The sequence below is a fragment of the Rattus norvegicus genome, chromosome 2, assembly GCF_036323735.1.
Source record: "Rattus norvegicus strain BN/NHsdMcwi chromosome 2, GRCr8, whole genome shotgun sequence".
In the NCBI taxonomy this organism is placed as follows: Eukaryota; Metazoa; Chordata; class Mammalia; order Rodentia; family Muridae; genus Rattus; species Rattus norvegicus.
In genome coordinates this window covers 174602857-174624881 of record NC_086020.1, presented here as the reverse complement: position 1 = coordinate 174624881, position 22025 = coordinate 174602857, and the positions used below count along the sequence as shown (strand labels likewise).

Below are 22025 nucleotides of genomic sequence, written 5' to 3'. Positions count from 1 at the left end.
AATTTCACAGGGCGATGAGGGGGATTTGCTCTACCTTCTGAGCAGAAGAACATGAAGATTTAAACTTGGTTGATATGTCAGTTGTGTAGAGTCCAATTGATCAAAGGAGACCGATAAACTAAATCTGCTCCCTTTCTTTTCTTTTAATCCTGATTTTTCACTTTATTTTGGAAAGGGATTACTGCTGGCTTATTCACTATCTCCCTGTCTTTTTAGAGACAATTATCCTCTCTTACTAAAAATTTTTAATATATTCTCCTATTATACATTTTAGATCATAACATTCATTAAACTTTTATCATACTTAAAAATGGCAAGAGTTTTTTGATGTGACTTTTTCTATAAAATTAAATGATACCATCATTATGTTTTTCTCCTGTATACACATGCATGTATACATATACATATACATATGTTACTGTATTCATTTGATGACTATTTTCAAAATCCTGTGTGATTTTCTAATGGTCATACTGTGAAAATGATTCTGTGTGGGTGCAAGGTGATGGGTGAGCTAGGTTTCAGGGTGCTACTATAGAAGCAGTGTCATAGCTCATGACTGGTTCCCTACTTCTCCTGGGCAGGACCTCACTTTCCTCTAGAAAGAGGCTGTCATGTGTCCTGAGCATGCATTTTCCCATCCCTGATCTGTCACTCACTGGTGTGTGTGCCTTTGGGAGTCTCTGAGGCTCTCTATGAACCAGGGCTTGGAGAACATTTTGGTAATCTAGTACTGACAGAATAGCCTATCCTCAGGCTTTCTTTCTCAGTAAAAGAAACATTTATGGCTCATCTGACATAGTTACCATATTAAGAATGAATTGTACTAAATATACGAAATAGCATATTCTTTGAGACTTATTTCTCAGAGAAAAATCTTAGCACACAGCCTTGCCTGTCAAAAAGTCAATACTAAAAGAATTGAGTAAGTTATGTATTTCTTGGGAAAAAATTACAGCTTTTCAGTATGTAATTTTAGAAATTTTGGAATGTGAAAAATTTTAGATATTGATAGACAAATTGACAAGTAGTATAACTTTTGACATGTTCTTAATTAAACAAAAGCCTAGTTAAGCTTTGTAAGAAACGACTGTATCATTTAAACTTGATGTCTATTCTCATTTAAGAAGTTATAGGAAACTTTGTCCATTCGAGGTTACAGTTTGTTTTAAATTCATATTTCTTCAGGGCAAACAGTGCTTGCACATGCTACTTTGAGGAGCTGAACCTTTCCTTTTTGCAGTGCGTCAGTAACTGACAGATGAGACTACAGTGACAGTGATGACGCCAACTGTGTAAAGGCGTGGTCGTTGCTGTTTGATTAGGACTGAAATAGGGAAGATTCCAATTGCTCCTTTTCATGTGTATATTTGTGATACAATGACTTCGATCAGAATGAACTACTTATTTATGTTTATTTTTGAGGTGGTATCTCACTGTGCAGCCTAGACTGGCCTGAAACTTCCTGCCTAGCCTAGCTTGCCCCTAAAGTTGATGGCAGTCCTCCTCCCTCAGCCTCTTGCTGTTAGGAGAGCAGGCATGAGCTTCCATACCCAGTGAAATCCTAGAACCCTGGTCCGTATTCACTCAGGCTGGCCTTGAACTTTTAATCCTTCCACTTCAGCCTCCTGAGTGCTAGGATTACAGGATTGCACCATAACACCATGGCTGGCCGGAATGAGATTTTGTGAAGAATAAATTAGTTTGCTTTTGGAATTACGAAGTACTTTATAATTTAGTTACTTGCTCCATTTGCTCTGTAGCAGATGATACTGAGACACAAAGTGTGATGTAATAACGCCTTGTCAAAGGTGACACGTTTGGGTAAAATAAAGCCAGAGCTCACTCTTAGTCTTTTGGGCTTAGGGCTTTTCACATCATACTTGTCATTATCAGAAAGTCAATCTAGGTAACTGAGAAGAAAATGAGGTAGGCGAATGTTAAAGGAAAAGGTTGTAAATGCACCCCTTTCCTGTGTCCCCAAGCTTAGGACCTGGCTTACAGGTTTCCAGAAGCTGTCATTTAGACATAATGGATCCAGGTCTACTATGGCCAATGCTCAGAGATCTGATATTGTGCTAATAAAATTATTATTTTTGCTTTTTAGGTGAAAGTTACGTGTGTGCCTCCAACGAACCATTCCGTAAAGTTGACTACACCAAAAACGTTAACCCGAACTGGTCTGTGAACATCAAGGGTGGTACTACCCGCACCTTGGCCGTGGCCTCGGCCAAGAGTGAGGTGAAAGAAAGCAAGGACTTCATCAAACCCAAGCTCGTGACTGTGATTCGAAGTGGGGTGAAGCCTAGAAAGGCCGTGCGCATCCTTCTGAATAAAAAGACTGCCCATTCCTTTGAGCAGGTCCTAACGGATATCACCGAAGCCATTAAACTAGACTCCGGCGTGGTGAAGAGGCTGTGCACCCTGGATGGAAAGCAGGTCAGTGCTTCTTCTTCGGCCTGGTGTCTTGTCTGTGTTTGGTTTACATGTCCATTCTCTTTGAGGATGTTTGAAGAGATCGTGTGGAGCTCGCAGTGTGGTTCAGGCTGGTGTTAGAACTTGGGCTTTTCCTTGTCCTGTCAAGTGCTAGGATTAGGGTGTGCACCATGCCATCTGCTGCAGTTACACATTCAGCAGGATGTGCTGCTCTCCTCGAAGTAAGCCTAGTGGGTTTCCATGAGGTGCATGTGAATTAGTCTTTAGCATAAAATATATAAGGGGCTTCCATTTCCCCAAGTATCTAAGAACCCATCGTGTGCTTCTTCAGTTTGTAGGCGGGAAGATGTAAATTTCTGGGGAAAAATATAAGTTACAGTACTGTCCTATGCTAAGTGAGACATTATCCAGGAATAATTATTGATCAGCAGTTGTTGGCTTCTGTATCACAGAAATAAAAAATTAAAGATATTTAACACCGTTAGAAGAGTTCCTCCATTATATGTAATATGGAAAAATGTATCTCAGAAGGAATTTGAATCCCTGTTTGTCACAGGAATGTCCAGAGACATTTCTTTGGGAACAATAGAGGCAGTTAATCAGCATTTCTGTTGGCTGGAAATGTGGGAGCTGAATTACAGGAACAATGTGTCAAAGAATCTAATGTGCTCTGAAAGGCTGGGCACAGCATTGAAAGAAATGAGCAGAGATGGGATAGTTGAGTGTTGCCAGAGTTGATTAATGACAAAGAAGCTTCCAACACGTATTTTCCCAAATTGCATGAAACCAAATTTATATTTGTAGTATATTAAACTTTTAGTTTCCAACATTAAATTTCTTCATTTTGTCTTTTCCCCTGACATACTTTATTTTTAAACTTTTGGATCTTGTCATGCTGAGAAAGAGCCTGGAGAGATCGTAAGGGTCTTCTGAGGAGCATGGCTGAGCGTCTGATTGTTTAAGAGCAGAGCTAGTGACTGGGTGTTTGCTGCAGCAGCTCATGAGAATTTCAGTGTAGGTTCTAGGGCTTGGGAGTAAACTCAGGAGGGAAGTATGTGTGTGCTGTGTTCAGACCCAGGGTTCCATCAGCAGCATGGACAATAAGTGAGAAAGGCCAGGTGTGGTGGCCTCATCTTTACTTCTATCTCAAAACAACAACAAAGCAAATAAAAAACAAAAAACAGAAACAGAAAAGCAGCAGCAGCAGCAGCAAACCCCAAACAAAATAACCCAGGAAAATAAAGATATAACAATAGATTCTGGGGTTGTAGCAGAGTAGTAGGGTAGGATTAGAATGCTGGAGTTAATGATCAGATAGTGGCACAGTATTAATGAAAAGAGCCACCTGTGGAAAAGAATTGATATCCAGCACAGTAACACAAAACAACGTAAGATTGACTTTCCGTGTATGTGAAAATAAGATTGAGAGGAAGGCAAGATGAGGTGAATTAGAAAGGTGGTTATGGTAGGCCCGGGGAAACAGGAAGGAAAGAGACAAATATTCCTTTATTCTTTTGTTGTTGTTGTCTTATGTATATGGGTGCTCAGTCTTAATGTATGTCTGCACAACAGAAGAGGGCATTGGACCCCATTACAGATGGTGTGGAGCCACCATGTGGGTGCCGGGGATTGAACCTAGGACCTTTGGAAGAACAGCCAGTGTTCTTAACTACTGAGCCATCTCTCTGCTCCCTAGGCAGTATTTAATATATCTAACCAAAAGAAAAAGTAACCTAAATACACAAGTTAGAAAACAGAAAAATATGGGGTAGCTGGTTATGATGACACAAGCCTATAATCGTAGCACCTAGGCAGCTGAGGTGGGCAGATCACAAGTTCAAGGCCAGCCTGGATTTATATCATGAGTTTGAGGTTAGCTTATTGCAAGATATCCTGTCAACCTCCTCTAAACAGAGCACATATATACGTGTACACATAGAGCACACACAGAACTCATATACACACACAAACTTAGACACACACACCCATACTCACAGAGCATACACATGTCTGCACACAGAACATACATACACACAGAGCATACACACAGAAGACACACACATACTAAGCATGCACACATACACAGTACACAAATATAAACACAAGGTACACACAACACACATATATACACATAGCACACACAGAGCACACACACATAGCATACACACAGAGCACACGCACACACAGCACACACACCCCACACTGAATAAAATGAAAGGTAGTATACAATTAATTAAGATGAGATTTCAAAAATGAGAACTCAGATTTGGAAATCTCCAAATGAGTGACATTCATGGAATATGTAAGTGGAACAAAGTAATTGAACATTTAATTGAAGTAGTAAACATTGAAATTTTAGTCATTAGCCAAAAGAAACTCTTCAAGAAGATTTTACATTAAAAGTGTAATTTTTTTGGAGAATTTCCTACACAAGTATTATATTTATTTCATTTCCACCTCTTCTCCCCCTGTTCCAACTCCTCTTGTGTCCCCTGCCCACACTCCTCAAATTCATGACGACTTCTATAATTATCATCATGCACATTTCCATGTATACACACATACACCCAAGCCCCTTTAGCGTTGCTCATTCGTACACGTGTTAAGGGTTGGCCACTTAGAAGAAAATGGACTCTCACTCTATCAGCTGCCATTCATTGCCTATCGATCTTCACTGAGGGGTGGGGCTCTATGAAATTTCCTGCATCCACGCTAGTATGTCAACTGGTGGTGTCATTGTGCAGGTCTTGTTTCGGTAACTCTATGGTTGAGATTTCATGGGTGCAGTTTTCTGTCATGTCTAGATGACACTCGGAGCAGGTGTCCTGGGTCTTCTAGCTTTTGAAATCTTTCTTCCCCCACTTTTATGATTTCCTGAGTGTTGGGAAGGGTTACATTGTACAAATACCAATTGGGGCTGAGCACCCATGCTTGTTTGACCAGTTGTAATTAATAGTCTCTATTACAAAAAAGTTTTTCTTTCTTTCTTTATTCTATTTATTTATTTATTTTTTGGTGAAGCATATGAGTTACACTTACCTTTGGGTATAAGAGCAAGCATTTAGAATACGGTTAGAAACTATCGACTTTGGGAAATGGCAATTGTGGGTTCTCCTCCATGGTCTTGGACGTCTCCAGCCATGGATATTTGTCTAGGTTTACTAGGTATGCATTTCCTCCTCCTGGGTATAACTGAAGATCCATTAGACAGCTGTAGGCTATTCCCATGACAAAGGGTCATTTTGTCATTATTGTACCTTGGGGGTGTCTAGCCAGGGAGGTCATCATTGTGGTTCGTAAGCTCCACAGCTGGCAGGACTGCCAGGCGCTCCCCTCCTTCGGCAGCTTGCACTGCATCTTCAGGGGCTACCGGAGCTTCCCTGGGGAGGAGGCTTTCAGGTCCACTCCAGCTTTACTCCTCCAAGATCTCTGTCTGAAGTGTGTGATGTCTTCAGCAGAAGAACAGACCGTATCAGCAGCTATGCTGAAGCAGGATAGAATTTCCTAAGAATGAAAATGGTGAGAAAATTATTAAAAAGTAGGGTTGGTTGGACTGTATAAAAATTAAAATTTTCTGGATGTCAAGCAGCAGTTTCGTGGTTTGTATTTTATGTTATAATGGTGGCTCAATAGTAAGGGACACTGGGAAAGTGAGTGACGATCTGAACCGTTTGAAAAGACAAGTCTTCTATACAGTAATCTCTGACAATGCGTAAACTGACATTGAAATGTTTCCAGGACCAGGCATGTGACTCAGTATGGGGTATTTGTTTAGTATGAGTGAGACCCTGGGATTTATTCCTGACATCACCCAAAGGCGTTTCAGTTTTCCTTGTTTCTGTGCTTAAAATTGATAGTTTTTTTTTTTTTTTAAAGAGTGAATAGAAGTGACATGGAAACTGAAAGAAGGGCCCTTTGGAAAATAAGTTGTATGGTGTTTTGCTGGGGCAAACACATGAAGGAACATTTAGCTGAGGTGCACACAGGTGAGAGACTAAGGCAGACTCATGAGGAACATTTCACTGAAGCAGACAGAAGAGTGAGGATGTTCACATAAGCACATGAAAGGACACTTGATGAAAGATTTTTTTTTTTTTTGAGGGACACATATATATTGGTCTGCCTTACATTGTGTAGTTGAGCTCCATTTTTTGGGACTCAATTGAGGGAAGTTTCTGGTGGTATACTATGGCTTCTTGCTGCTTCTGCAGTCTGGAGCTGATTGGCAGAGTGGTGTCAGCTGAGACAGATGTATGTGCTAAGGCAAGACCCTTGGAGGACATGTGGTGTTTAGAGAGAGTATAAAAAAAGATGAGAGTTGCTCCAAAGAGTCTTTCTAAACAGGTTCACCCCCCACCCCCACCCCGCAATCCTTTATTTCTTTCCTACTACCCCTGGTGGGTGGTGGGCTAAAAGAGAGGTTAAAGAGTTTAAGAACTATCATTAAAAAATAGGTTCTTTAAAAAAATTAAAGTTACATAGAAGTGTCCACCATTTTCGAATATGCAGTGATTTAGCCTTGTCAAAAGAATTGGAAGTGTAAAATTTATAAGCATTGAAAAACAGTGTGCTACTTTGTGTAACTCTCTCAAAGGCCTTACTGCTTGAGCTCATAAATCACATTAGAAACTTATCCTAAATAACCTGAGACACAAACGTACATTGTGTGTAAGAACTTTAAGTCCAGCATGGAATCAGGAAGATAGATTGCAAACAGTTAAATCCCAAATGTCAAAATAGTGTAAGTGGCATTCGTGGAATGTGTTTGTTCTGGGCATTGAAATGTATGCTCGGGGAAGTCTTTTAAGATTTGAGGAAAATGGTAAGGGAAGAAACAAGGTGTGAACTTTGATTTTGTTCATAGGAAGGACAGAAAGGAGGGTAACTTTTATGAAGTAATTCAGAGGGATAAAAGTTATCATTGCTCTCAGAATCTAAGGTTCACATTTCTGATGCCCTGCAGCCTCCTGAAGGCAAGCTCTTACAAAGTTGCCTTCAAAGTGTTAGCAGAGGCCCTGGGATGTTGCAAGGTTACATTGTTACTGTTTGTCGATTAGTTGGTTTCTCCTTGGAACAGGGGTCTTGCTGTTGGCCTAGGTTGGCTTGGAATTGATGCGCCCCCCCTGCTCTACCTCAAGGTCTGTAATTGTAAGCCATGCCCTGCCATGCGGGGATATTTACATTGCCTTATGAATTTACTTTCCATATGCAAAGGTTGAACTTGATATTTTCAGTACTTTACATGTCTTTCTGTTTGTTGTGTGGTTTAAGTAGAAATAGAGCATTAATTCTTGTTTTAAAATAACAGGCAGTTATATGTTTAAGGTCAATGAAAGAAAACCTTAGTGTTCATTTTGATTTTTTTTTTCATAAAATGGCATTTTTTCTATGGGTTGGTTAAATTACCCATCTCCCCTTTTCATTTTTGAGGTAGGATCTCTCTATGTGGCCCTGCTGTCCTGGAATTCTCTTTTACCAGACTGGCTTTGAATGCAAAGAAATTTGCCTGCTTTTGCTTCTCAAGTGCCACTTTGCTCATGCCCAGATCTCTAACTATCTAGAAAGTCTTTAAAATGGTTGTGTGTGGGGGCATGTATGGGGGTTATGTATGTGTGTGTGTGGGGTTGTCTGTGTGTGTATGTGTATAGTATATATGGTCATGCCTGTGTGTGCGTGTATATGTATGAGGTATGGTGTATGTGTATTTATATAAGAGTTTCTCTGAAGGGAAATGAGAAAGGAACTTAGAAAAGTTAATGATCTATATCACTACACTACTTTAGACTGTGTTAAACCTGTTATTTCTGTTTTACTTACTACCCAAATTTGTTTGCATTTAAAATTAATCGAATCTATGACACAAGAATAGAAATTGTTTTGTAAACAACTCACCATAAGTAGTCACTGATCTCATCCTGAAATAGTAGACTTTTGGGAGGTCTTGGTTTGTTTTTGTTTTTTTGTTTGTTTGTTTGTTTGTTTAATGGGACTGAAGGCTTTGGGGATTGAACACATTATAGGGCATCATGTGGCAGCAGCATTTTTTGTTCTTGTTATAGTGTGCCTTAAAATTTTTCTTCTTTCAAAATGCTCACATTTTCCTATTAGTATTAACTCCATTTATAAAATGTGAATTTGTTAGTAACATTAGCTTATATATTTAAAGTCTTCATAAAGTCACTTAAATAGTCTTTTGGGATTTCATCTAAGTTAACTTGTGGGTTCTAAACTAGCAATGATTTATTTATTGTTTTGTCCCCAGGGGATATAGAAGTATATCTGGAGTCAGTTTTTTGTTCTCACAACTAGAAGTGTGTATTCTTTCTTATAATTTATTCATTTTTATTTTATGTACACTGGTGACAGTTTTGCGCTGCCATGGGAATTGAACCCTGGTGCTCTGGAAGAGGTTCTTAACCCTTGAGCCATCTCTCCAGCCCTGGAAGTGGGGCTTTTATTGGCATTGCGTCTTTAGAAGCCAGAATTGTTGGTACCGGCCGTAAGATTCACAGACAGCCGTAGTATCTAGTTCTTTGGGCTCCACACAGTGCTGAGATTTTAAAGTCCTGGTAATGATGTTATTCTTAAGGAGACACTCTGTGACTGTATTAGCAGACTGCAAGCTGAACTTTAGTTTAGACCTTACAGGCCGCAAGAACATCTGTGTCATCTACTGGGCACAGAAGCTTCAGAAGAAGGCTTTGGTTTATACCTTGCTGGCTTGGATGTCAACCTGTCTTCATTGTGTACGGTTAGGTAGTACAGCTTCACAAGTGCTTAGGGAAAGATAGCCTGCATGCTTTTGTAGATATTTAAAATTAAGCGCAAAGCATCATGATATAATCTTAATATTTAGTACTTAAAAGCAACCTTGGTGTAATGGCCACCCAGAAGCTGATAACTTGGTTGTTTTGGAAGTGATTGGAACATCCATGAGCTTCTATCCTCATCAATGGATTAATTGGCCCACAATTTGATTAGCTGCTGCAAGGTGATGGGAGCTAGCCAGGAGCATAGTTCCTTGGGCACATTTCTGTGAGGTAATTCTTGTTCTGACTTGTTATCTCTGTTATCTCTGTTATCCTTCGTTGGCAGAGGTGAGCAGCCTTCTCTGCTGTGTTCTTCAGGCACTGCGATTTTCTGTCTTGTCTCAGGTCCACTAGAGTGAAGCCAGCCGATCATGCACTGAGACCTCTGATATCTTGAGCCAAAATAAACCTTTACTCCTTTAAGTTGTTCTTGGGCATATTTTGGTACAGGGAGAAAAACCAAATATACATACATGATTTTCAACATCATTAAAGTTGGGTGTAGCTTAGTAATGGGCCCCAGGTTCCATGCCCAGCACTGCAAAAGGGAAAAAGAAAAAGATAAATGAAAATTCTTAATGTATATTTACAATGTATTTGTAAACGAGTTGACTAGAATAAATGATCTGTAAAGAATACTGGTTGTTCCATAATTTTGTTTAAACCGTGGTGAAGTTTGGTTAGTTACCCAAATGCATTCCTTTAGAAACAAAGCTTTGAACTTTTAAACACTTGTATAGAAAACAAAGCCTTTCAAACATTCTTAAAGCTAGACTGCCCTTCTTGTGATAAGCTACAGTGGCAAGGTTTTTTTTTTTAAATGTCCTTTTTTCTGTTACAGAGCTCAAAGATCCAAATATAACTTTGTCCACATATGTGAAGAATTCTAGCTTTTAGTATTCCCAGAAACAGCAGAGTTTAACATAAAAGAAACATTTTATAGAATTTTGGAACAAGTTGATTCTTGTCATGGGCAGAGGCAAAACAGACTTAGAAATTGCTTGCAGTTGATGCTTTTAGGGTAAAACACTTCCAGACTTTAGGACCACTGCCAGCCTTGGGATGCCTGTGTGCTGGTTTCTCTTTAGGGAATAGACAGTCATTGGTGTGCCTCTGTCACAGGAGTCTAGGAAGCTTTGGATCCTTGCTTTTGTGATGTTTGTTATTACGTGGGTTGTTAGCATATGGCCTGCTAGTTTGCAAGGACCCCCTGCTGTTTTCAGGCTTCCTAACTCTTCCTTTTTGCTGTAGAGCCCGGAAGAGCCCTTGCCTGGCAAGTACACAGCCCTATTGGTTATTCAGAGAGCAAAGGTTAAGCTGAGCCACGCCCTCCACGTTCCCCTCGTTCTGCCTCATAGAAGAAGGATGATTCGAGTCTAAATTAAAAATTGTTTCATGAAGAAAAATTGTTGAGAACTCACGCGTGCTGTCAGTAACCCTGTGTAAGTTTCCAGATTTAAAAATCGACCTCATGCATTTGTTGATGTTAATATAGAAAAGCTCTACTCTCAGAACTGCAGTTTTTCATGATCATTCTCCTTGGGTATTTTTAGGACTGTTAATTGTAGCGTGATGCAGCTGGCAGACTCAGCCAGTGAGTCGCGCTCTGCACTTGCTCGCACCCGCTTCCACAGAGGTGTAATGCTAAGAGCGGAGGGAATGCTCGCAATCGATGATGCAGCCAGCGTCTACCCAGATGGACCGCTCCCGGTTTCAGAGGCGTTTCAGGCTCTTGATTGAAAAGTTTTGTTTAAATTTTTCTTTTTCTGTTTTGTGCTGGTTTATGGTAGGCATCTCTAAATATGAACATGAAGACATTTTGATTATATTTGAAAATGTTGTTCCTGTGGTTTGTCCTCACACATGGTCATTCAAGTATGAGTGATACGTATCACGCATGCGCACTCACCGATGCTACTGTTGTGTGTCCAGTTGTATTTTTGAAGGTTTCTTTTTGAGCACCTAATCTCTCACCATTGTTGGTTTACCCAGTTCCTGTTGTAAGATATTGTGACTGAACATTTGGAAATGTAAATCAATTTATTACTGAGCCAGGTATCAAGGCCGTAGGGCTGTGGGCTCTACCACTGTGCGACTTCAACAACCCTTTGAAACTGGGAATTAAAAAGGTTTTCTTTTTACCTAAAATGTTTGGGTAAGTGAAAAATGTTTAAGTCTACTTAGGTAACTTGATCCAAATTTTAACATCTTATGTGCTTCTTCACTTAATATTGTGGTCCTAATTTTATATATGGCCAAGAATAAACATCTCAAAAGTTTTAGAAGCTGGATGTGATTTGTTTTTCTTGCAGAACATTCCTCCTTGGTAGTATCGATCAATGTTGAAATAGCTTCTCAAACTTCTAGGAATCAGGAAGTGTGGTCAGTATAATCTGTGCCCTAAGGAGCTAACTATATGGTTTGGAGCCCAGGAAATATAAATATGATTTGATTTAATTTATCTTTTCCCTATGTTATGGAACAGAGTTTGGGAGAGATGACTTCAAATAAATGTTATTGATAGTGAAGCTAATAAGATGCTGATCTCGAGCGCCAGGCTTTTAACCCACATTTAATTTTCAGTGCATATCCTACCGTAGGTATGTGGCCACATTCTTCCCTGAAGAGTGTGTATATGTGAGTGGGGTGTACATATGGTTATGCATGTTCACATGTGTGTGGTCACAGGCATTCATGTGTGTGGAGGCCTGAGGTTTGCCCTGGGTGTCTTCCTTAATTGCTCTCCACATTATGGACTGAAGCAGGGGAGTCACTGAAACTGGTGTGGCTTTACAGATGGCCTCAGAGACTCCCTCCCCAAGCTGCTTCCTGGGATTGCAGGCAGGACACTGTAACTACTTGTTTTTTTTTTCATGTGGATTCTGGGCACTCAAGCTCTAAGCTTCTTTCTTGCATGGCAAGGGCTTTACAGGCTGGGTCATTTCTCCAGCCCTCAAAGAACTTTTTGACTTGGACTTCAGGTCACCATCTTTGATATAACAGTGTAGCTCCAGACTTACATGCTTTCAAAGCTAGTTTCTGATATTCAAAGACTGGTTGCTTTTATCACTTCAAAATTATTTCTAATTGTTTTACAGACTCTGTCCTATAGCACAGTTTATTTACTTTGTCCTGAATAACTTACTAAATTTTTCCAAAGTCTGTAGTAGCTCTCAGAAAATGAAGATTGACCCTGTGGCAATTTGGATGAAAATGGTTCCCATATATTCATATATTTGAATACGTGGTCCCCATTCGGTGGAACTCTTTGGTAAGGATTAGGAGGTGTGGCTTTGGGAGGGGGTGTGTCCGAGGGGTGGGCTTTGGGGTTTCCCAGTTAGGTCTCTCTCTGCCTCATGGTTTTTATCTCAACATCTAAGCTTCCAGCTACTGCTCCAGTGCTATACTCTATGCCAGCTGCCATGCCCCTCACCAAGACGGTCATGGATTCTAACCTTCTGGAGCTGTTTGAGTCTCCAAATTAAATGCTTGTTATTAGCTGCCTTGGTCATGATGTCTTCTCACAGCAATAGAACAGTAACTAAGACAGACCCCATGGAGGATGTTCAGTGAGTATGGTGTAGAATATAAGAATTTTGAGGCTGTACTTACTATTAGAGTCAGCGTCTGATAAATGGAAGAGCAGACTTCAAAATTGAGATCACCTCCCCTACATTTATAACTGTCTAAACTTTGTTATATTTGTAGACAAATGCAGTAAATAATAAAATATCAAAACAGTTTGTCCTAGTCATAGGACTGTGGATGACTTTTTCTGGTAAGCCTTCTTACTGTGCTTATGTGGAAAACTGTGTTCAGTATCACCAGATTCTGGGTAGAATCACCAGAACGGAATATTGCAAGAGTGGACTCACAAGCACCAGCTCACCTTCAGACTTTATTTGAAACCAGACAGTTGTCTCTTTAAGAAGGAAATTTTATAAAGTTTGTGACATGATTTTGGGCCAAGAATTAATTTGAATTAATTGTTCAGTCAGTAGTATTTTGGCTTTTATTCTGTTAGGCATTGTTTTAGTTGCTTGAGGAACAGGTGCAAGAGAAGTTCTCTGCTTTTGAGGAACTGTCATTGTAGCAGAACAGACAGACATAAAAACCAGTTGAAGGACGAGGAAGCTATAATTGGTCACAGTCGTGCAAGGTGCGCAGAAGAGGAAGCTCTCCATGGGGTTATCTCAAGTTCTACGCAGAGGCAGTATGGGGCTCTGTGAGGTCGTCCCACACAGTGGAGTGGTAGCTTTCAAATTAGGTTTACTTTGCAAGGGATAGTTCAGCTTATGGAATCTGTGTGTTTGGTCTTTTTTCATTTAGGCCTCTACATTTTTTATGTCTTGACTTTTAATTTTGAAATTAGACTTAAAACTGTATAATGATTCCATATATTTCTTTTCTTTTTTTTTTTTCCTTTTCGGAGCTGGGGACTGAACCCAGGGCCTTGTGCTTGCTAGGCAAGTGCTCTACCACAGTTAAATCCCCAACCCCAATTCCATATATTTCTAAAAAATAATATTTAAATAATTTTGAATATTATGAGGGTTTTGTCTGCCTGTATATGTCCATTCACTGTACCTGGTGTCTGGTGCCCAAGAAGGCAAGAAGAGGGTGTGGCCTTTCCTGGAACTGGAGTTACAGATAGTTGTGAGCTGCCATGTGGGTGCTGAGAATTGAATTCTGGTCCTCTGAAAGAGCAGTCAGTGTTCCTAACTGCTGGGCCATCCCTCCAGGCTTTCTATATCATCTCCATCCTGCTTCCTCCAATGTTAACACTTCTTGAACCCAGGCAGCTACCTAAACTGGGTTGACAGACACCATTAGCTCATGTGTACACCTTACACAAGCAAGTGTGTCTCCTCAGTGTCTTGTCTGTCGCCTGTTTGATCCAGAAGCACATATGCATTTGCTCGTGGTCTCCCTTTCCACCTCTGCTCTGATGTAGCCTTGGTTTTTCGTGGTCTTGTTGCCTGGAAGAGCTCTGGCTAGTTATTTCGCATAGTTTCTCTTGATCGAGCACTTTTGGTATTTTTTCACAGTGGTGTCTTGGTTGTGTTTTTGGTAAGGATACTATGGAAGTCATGCTGCGTCCCCCGAGTTCCTGTAGTCAGGCACACTGGATACATCTCATTGCTGGTTGGTCACATGGTTGAGGGTTCCTTTCCACTGTCAATCTGACATTTTAAACATAAATCAGTGTGTTGTGGGGGAGATTTCTTGAGGATGTGCACATAGTTTGCTTTGGATTTTCACATTTTGCTCTATTAATGTTAGCACCCGCTGATTATCACGGACTCCAGCGACTACTACATAGAATATCTACTAAATAGCTTTCCTGGCCCCACTGTCCTTTCTACTTTCAGTAGGCAGAGTTCTGTTCTTAGGGAGAGCTTTCCTCTTTCTTGTTTGGAGTCTTTAGTCTATAGATTTGATTCTCTTGCCATCCCTTATTTCGTGGTTCAAAATGTCTCACATGTAAGCAACATTTTCTTTGAAACACATTCTGCCTAGGTACACAAGCTGACGTTGAAGCCCTGAACCTCCTCAGACACCCAAATGCTAGGATTGTCTGTGTTCCGCCACACTTGACCAAATTTCCAACTTGTCTGTGTGCCTGTTTGACACGTTTAAAGGAATACGAGGATAGAGTGGATGTTTGGCTTCATGGTAGAGCACTGCCTAGCACTCATCACACCCTGAGTGGTTTTTACTCCTTCATTAGGTAAGGAATAGGAAACTTGTTTGGTAGGCACATAATTAGACTCGTGGCACACAAAAATAAGTGTGCATCACAGTTTGCCACAGTGACAGCTCTGGGTCTATCATTCTGGTGCTTCTTCATGCTGTGCCTTCTCCGTGCGTCTCCAGACACTGCTTCTGTTCATGTACACATTCCAGGCTCCCCTGGAACTTTGTTTCTCTCAATGTGTTTGCCATTAAGTGTCCAGAAGCTAGGATTTAGAGTATGTCTGTGTTGCTGGGTTTCTGTCTATTTTAGAAGCCTATTCGTGTTTTTGTCTATAGATGGCTGCTTTTAGATGAACACCTATGATGTGTCTTAGAGTTGCTGTTCGTTCTTTTGACCTGTGACCCATTGCGACTCATGTATAGTGAATTTGGTTCTAGATGGGCTGCTGCATTGTGGGCATCTAAGGACTTGGTGACTGTGTGATAGGACACAGTTTTGCACACAAAGGAAAGTTGGAAATTTCTGGAGACACTATTAAATATGAACCAGTATTTGAGGGTGTTAGTATCTTATAGGTGCTGCTAAATACAAAGAGTCATTTTACACCAAATGTCTGAGGTAGAGAGACTGTGACATAATGTGCTGGATGTGAAGAGGATAGATACAAAGGTCTGAGGGAAACCCATGTGGGTTGTGAGCAGCCAGGGTAGGGGGTAGAGGGTGGTACGTATGGGACAGTGTGTGGTCTGGACTAAAGCTAGGACAAGATGATGCACAGACAGCCTTGGAACCAGAGCTGAACCACTGAAGGAGGATCCAAGTTGCATTGAGAAAGTTTACTTTGGAGACTTAAAGATGATTAGATACAAAAATAGTTGATGGTCTTAGGATGTGGGCTGCTGTTTGATAATTTTTCCAAGCCGTAATTCGTTTACCGCTTCCTAAATGCTAATGAGCTTAGGCTGTATTCCAGATGGGGTGCTGATGTAAAGTTTGGACCTAGAGGGAGTTGAAAAAAAAATTAAAGGGTTGAGGTAGTGGAGTCTCTTAAGACAAAAAGTAGTATTTGATTGGAGATTTAAAAAATCTCCATAAGGGGTTGGGGATTTAGCTCAGCGGTAGAGCGCTTGCCTAGCGAGCACAAGGCCCTGGGTTCGGTACCCAGCTCCGGAAAAAAAAAAAATCTCCATAATGACTGAAAACAGTGGTGTTGGTTGTGGATTTTAGTTCTTTAAAGAATGTTAATTTTCACCTTGCTTTTCACCGTCACGCAGGGAATTATGAGTGGCAGATCAGGTGCCAGGATTGTTGCTTAGCAGCAAGGCCGGGTGCAGGCAGACAGTGACTTTCTCTGGGTGATTCTGAGCTTGTGTTTGTCCTCTTGCTAACCTGTTCTGGACCTGATCATTCAAGGTCTGAGCAAGGCAGAGATTTACCGGAGAAACATTGTTACCATGTTAGGTGCACAATGTTACTGCTTCCAGTAATACACTTTATTTATGAATGCATTGAAATGTAAAAAATAGGGCAACAGAGAATTTTTTTTTTTTTGGTTCTTTTTTTCCGGAGCTGGGGACCGAACCCAGGGCCTTGCGCTTCCTAGGTAAGCGCTCTACCACTGAGCTAAATCCCCAGCCCCTGAGAAATTTTGATATAAAGGTGCTTCTTGGTAGAAAAAGGAGAAATTATAAACAACATAGAAAATGAATGCCCCACTTTTCACAAGCCAGGTCATGACAGAATTTATTGACAGAAAGGTCAAATGCTCCTATGTTTGACTAAAAAGCATTATCAAAAGCATAACCTACTAAGGAATTGATTGAAACAATAATTTTTAATAATTAAATAGCTATTTAATAATTCAGTATTTTAATAATTTAAGATAATTGATTGAAGAACTGTTCACTTCCTGAAATTAAAGTTTTCCTCTTTATTTATAGACATACAGATTTATTTGAAAAAGAAAAATTTAATCTCCACTGATGGTTTGGCTTTTCATGCAGATGTTTGCAGTTTTGTGCTGATGTATGTTACCAAGTCAAACTAAATACAATTTCATATTGTTTGTATTATATACAGTTTCCCGATTTGTGGCTTCTTCAAACTATAATTAGAGCAGTTTAGGCATTGAGCTTTTGTATGGAGGTTTCTGACAGGCTAATTTCCTTGTAGAGTAAACTTTCTCCATGATCTGGGGGGTGAGAACCAAGCCATGGGGCAGGAGTTCTTATAAGTGCTCCCTTCCAACTCTCGCTGCCCGTGTACTCAGAGTGCAGCTCACTGATGGCACTGCTTCTCAGCTGCAACACTCTGTCAGGGTGCTAAAGTCAGGACACCATGAGAAAATTACAAGGAGATAGTTAATACTTCTCCTTTAAAGGATAAAATTACGACCCAGAGCTGGGAAGAAGGCAACAGAAGGCAAAGTAGGCTGGAGCTGAAAGGCTGATGTGTGGGAACTGTTGCCACCCATCACCAGCCCTGCCTGCCCCCACCCTCCCAAGCATGTACTTACAGATGCTATTGTGTGCAAGCATGGATGAATACACACACACACACACACACACACACACACACACACACACACACACACTATTGCATGGCTTAGGAATGATTACAAATGAGAGGAAATGAGGATAGTGCTGGGTCATGGTAGGAAGTGAGTTGGGAGAAATTTGGAGGCAGAAATGGAGTTACGTTCAGACTTTAAGCTGGAGAAAGGATATTAGCTGTTGGTAAAGTAATGACAGAATGAAGCCAAGTGGTGGTGTTGGCTCATGCCCTTAATCCCAGCACACAAGAAGCAGATGCAGGCTGGATCTCTGAGCTTGAGGCCAGCCTGGTCTATAAAGTTCTAGGGCAACCAGGGCTACACAGAGAAACCCTGTCTCAAAAAATAAAAAAACAAATTTTAAAATGATAGAATGGAAACTGCTTCGGGAGCCAATCTACCATCTAGTCTGAGTCTTCAGAGCAAGGAGGAGCCCTGGCATTATCAACTGGGAAGCACTGTTTATGTAGGTTTGGTGATCAGACAGACTACCACAGTAGAAGTGGGACAAGATGGGGCCCAGTGCAGAGGGAGGATAGGCTCTTTACCACAGCCTGCTGAGATTAACAGGGTGTTGGATACTTTCTTGTGCAAATGTGAATGCTGGACCATAAAGACTGCTTTTAAAGATTATTGTATGTATATGGGTATTTTGTCTACATGTGCTACATGCGTGTCTAGTGCCTGAGGAAGCTAGAAGAGGGCATGGGATCCTTTGGAAATGGAGTTGCAGACAATTGTGAGGTGCCATGTAGATGCTGGGGTCAAATCCGGGTCCTTTGGAAGAGCGGCCAATGCTCTTAACCACTGAGCCATCTCTCCAGCCTCATTCTCCCATGCTCGGTAGAGAACTCTTTAAAGTTCTGGTTTCCTAAGGGGCAGAAACACCAAGGAGCAAAAAATTCTACAGTTGCCCATTTCAGCTCTTCATGTTTAAGGCTGAAAAAAGCCTTCTAGGAATAAATTACCCAGTTTACTTAATGTTGGCCTAATACGGTACAAATAACAGTTTTGTTGAGTTACATATTATAGAGTGCTGTGTGGGAGGCTTAATGCATAGTAGATATTCTCGTGTGAAGTAAAACTATTGTTTTTACCAAGGTAAAAATGTAAACCCAGATTGTGAGGCAGCAAGGCTCCTTATTTTGCTATTAGCCTGGTGTGACCCAAGAAAACACGAGGGTAAGATTTGAACAGGAGCTAGTTCTGCAGAGTATGTCTGGTAACCTCCAAGTATACCCTGTGAGGAAATAGCTCAGTAACCCCTCGGCATGTTTTCAAGTCTCTTATCGGAGCTCAGGACCACTCTGGCACCACAGCTCTGTGCTTGGGAAACTTTTTAAAAACGGATTTAAAAATTATATATAGGTGTATGTGTCTGAGCGTGGATGTGTGCACATGAGCACGGGTGCCTGAGGAGACCACAGGCTCTGTGCCCTCTGGAGCGTGGGCCCTGCTGGGAACTGAACTGAGTTATTTCTCTCTGAGAGCAGTGTCGACTCATAACTGCTGAGCCATTTCTCCAGACCCCTTGGGAACAATTTTAAACAGAAAACTTGACAACAAAAAGAAAAATGTGGAAACACATGACTTTGAAAAGGATACTTGTTTACAACACAAAGGAGAAACAACATTGATTTCTTTGTTTAGACTCAGCTGGGTGCATGCTGGGTGAGCCCATCTTTCCCACTCTGTTTTTGAAAGTGACCACAAAAGTGCTACTCATGTTCTAGGAATAAAATTAGAGGTATTTAGCAAGTGTGTGAATCAGCAGGTGCAGAACCATGAGTATTAACACCTAACACATGTAATAATGCAGTAATCATTTTTATGGCAAGAGGAGTTTTTGTTTTATTTGATTTTTTAAAAAGATACAATCTTGGCTGGCCTCAAATTAGCTATCTAGCTGAGGATAGCCTTTGATTTCTTACCTTCCTGTCTATTCCTTCTGGGTGCTGGGACTACAGGACTATGGCATCATACCTGATTTATGAGAAGTTGAAGATTGAATCCAGGGTTTGTACATGCTCGGGAAGCCTAGCCACATCCCTATCTCTGTGTTTCATTTGTTAAAGAGATGGTCTATAGCAGGGTACAATGTATATGTGTATATAGTAAACCATGCAGTCTTTTCTAATTTGAGAGAGCTGACTCAGAGGGTGGAGAAAGTTTCCCTGTGCCAACATTTCGAAAGGAAACCTGAAATGCATTTACTTTCCATTGCTAAATCAGAGGGAGTAAGGTGTGGTGGGGTTGATAAGTGTACTAATAACGGTCATTACGTGGCATCTAATTACAGCGTGTTAAAATGTCTCAGTAATAATAAGTCACATTCGATATAGTTCATGAGTCATCTCATGTAAACAAGGGCTGCAGTGTAATGGGGAGACAGAGAGCAGGTTCAGACAGCAGAAGGGCGCTTGGGTTGGAGGGCTCTGCCTACTTTTCTTTATTTTTGTCTTCTCATTACATTTGTTCTTGTGTTTGTGTGTGGGTGCATGTGTACCACTGCGTGTGTGTGGAAGTCGGAGGATGGCTAGCAGGAGTCAGTCCTCTCTTTCTGGACTATAGATTGAATGCAGGTCCTTAGGCATGACAACAAGCCTTTACCCACTTGGCAGCCATCTTTGCTGGCCTCACTGCATACTCCTGTCTTCTAGTCCTTGATTAAAGGAGTCCATTTAGATGACACTGTGGTATATTGTTGATAGGATATGAGAATTAGGTATCATGAAAGAATTCCCATCTGCAGGGAACTTTTGTTTTCAAATACTGTATTATAGGTGCTATGCTGTGAAATAAACAGATTTTGGATAAGGCAGGGCTCTATGTGAATAGGTTACTTAAGATGTCATCCTGTTAAAAATTGAGTCACATTTTTTCATGTGAGGTGCATTTCTATCAGTATTCCCCCCTTTTCTTTTGAACTCACTGAAATCACTCTGCACAGTGATAGGGTGATACTTAAGTCCTGAGGGGAATGCTATAATTGTATCTCTACGCTACAGGGCTTGCTTAGCATGTATGAGGGTTGGGTTTCAATCCCAGCATCAAACCAAAAGAGCCAATCTTTTTGTGTGTGTGTGTGTGTGTGTGTGTGTGTGTGTGTGTGTGTGTGTGTGTTTCACATCTTTTTTTTTTAAATTTTTTTCATCTTTATTAACTTGGGTATTTCTTATTTACATTTCAATGTTATTCCTTTTCCCGGTTTCTGGGCCACCATCCCCCTAACCCCTCCCCCTCACCTTCTCTATGGGTGTTCCCCTCCCCATCCTCCCCCCATTACTGCCCTCCCCCCAACAATCACATTCACTGGGGGTTCAGTGTTGGCAGGACCAAGGGCTTCCCCTTCCACTGGTGCTCTTACTAGGCTATTCATTGCTACCTATGAGGTTGGAGCCCAGGGTCAGTCCATGTATAGTCTTTGGGTAGTGAAGAGCCGATCTTTTCAATTTACTTTTAAATTTTCATTTCATTTCTGGCTTTTTGTTTTTCTTTTCTTAGCCCGGGGCACATTGGACTGTATTTCTGTTTGTCATATTCTTTCCAGAAGTTCTCCCAAATCCTGTGTTGCTGTCTCTGTAGGCTTCCATTTCACTCAGGAGGCTCGGTGAGCATTTTCTCCATTGATGGGATATTGCCGTTTTTGAGACACCAATGCCTTTAGACAACTGCTGGCTTATCTAATTCAAATGAGTGTATGAATCATGGAAAAATGATTTCATTTATTTTAGAATGAAAAGGTTCTTAATATGATTTTGAACAATGAGCAAAGTCATTGGTGGTAAGTTTTCATTTTTCCCCTCTGCTTTTTGTAGTAGTAGCCCAGCACACACAACACACACACACACACACACACACACACACACACACACACACACACAGAGCACGCATATACAAGCACTTGTCTTGGATTGTATTTGGGGAAAAGCTTTTTTTTCTTTTTTCTTTTCTTTTCTTTTTTTTTACGTACTCAGAGAATATATGTCAGCTGATAAGACATTGCCAAGTCTTGAAAGTAAAATTGTTACACTGTTTCCCCAGATTATTCAACCATAGAACCCTTTAATGCAAGAACCTATCCATATTCCTCTGGAGAAGCGTATCGTAAATTGCACCCTAAAGGCGAATACTTAAATGTTCTTCACCCAGATACAGCAAGTAGTGCTCTGTGTGCTCCAGGCACTGAGCTGAATACATGGCATTGCACTTTGATTGGTGATGGAGGCTTCTACTGAGGGGCTGCTTGAAGGGTTATAAAATGCAACGTGGTAGGTGCTTTGAAAGAGTAAGTATGAGTGGGCTTGTGAAAGAATTTCCAAAGGCCCTATATTTATCCACTTCTATTCTCTATTATAAATAGCAGAGGCTGGCTAGCTAACTTTATAAAGAAAAGAGGTCTGCTGCTTAGCTTACAGTGCTGATAAAGGTTCCAGTATGCACACCCCAAACCCTGCTGTATCACCACACGGTGGGTGGCAGTGGAGGAGGAGGTGTGAGGGAAGAGTTGATGCTTAAACCAGAAAGTCAG

General features: G+C 40.9%; 1 protein-coding gene across 16 annotated transcripts in view; it reads left to right on the top strand.

The window, feature by feature from the left end:
- The window catches only part of Dclk2 (doublecortin-like kinase 2), a 129694-nt gene that overhangs the window by 11472 nt on the left and 96197 nt on the right, over positions 1-22025 (top strand). For all 16 annotated transcript variants that reach the window (XR_351806.5, XM_063281896.1, XM_063281898.1 and 13 more), the window contains exon 2: positions 2108-2439. Coding sequence is in view for 15 of the 16 variants with exons in the window: in XM_063281896.1 (XP_063137966.1) it covers positions 2108-2439 (332 nt within the window). In the remaining variant the exon portion in view is untranslated. The remainder of the gene's footprint in view (positions 1-2107; positions 2440-22025) is intronic.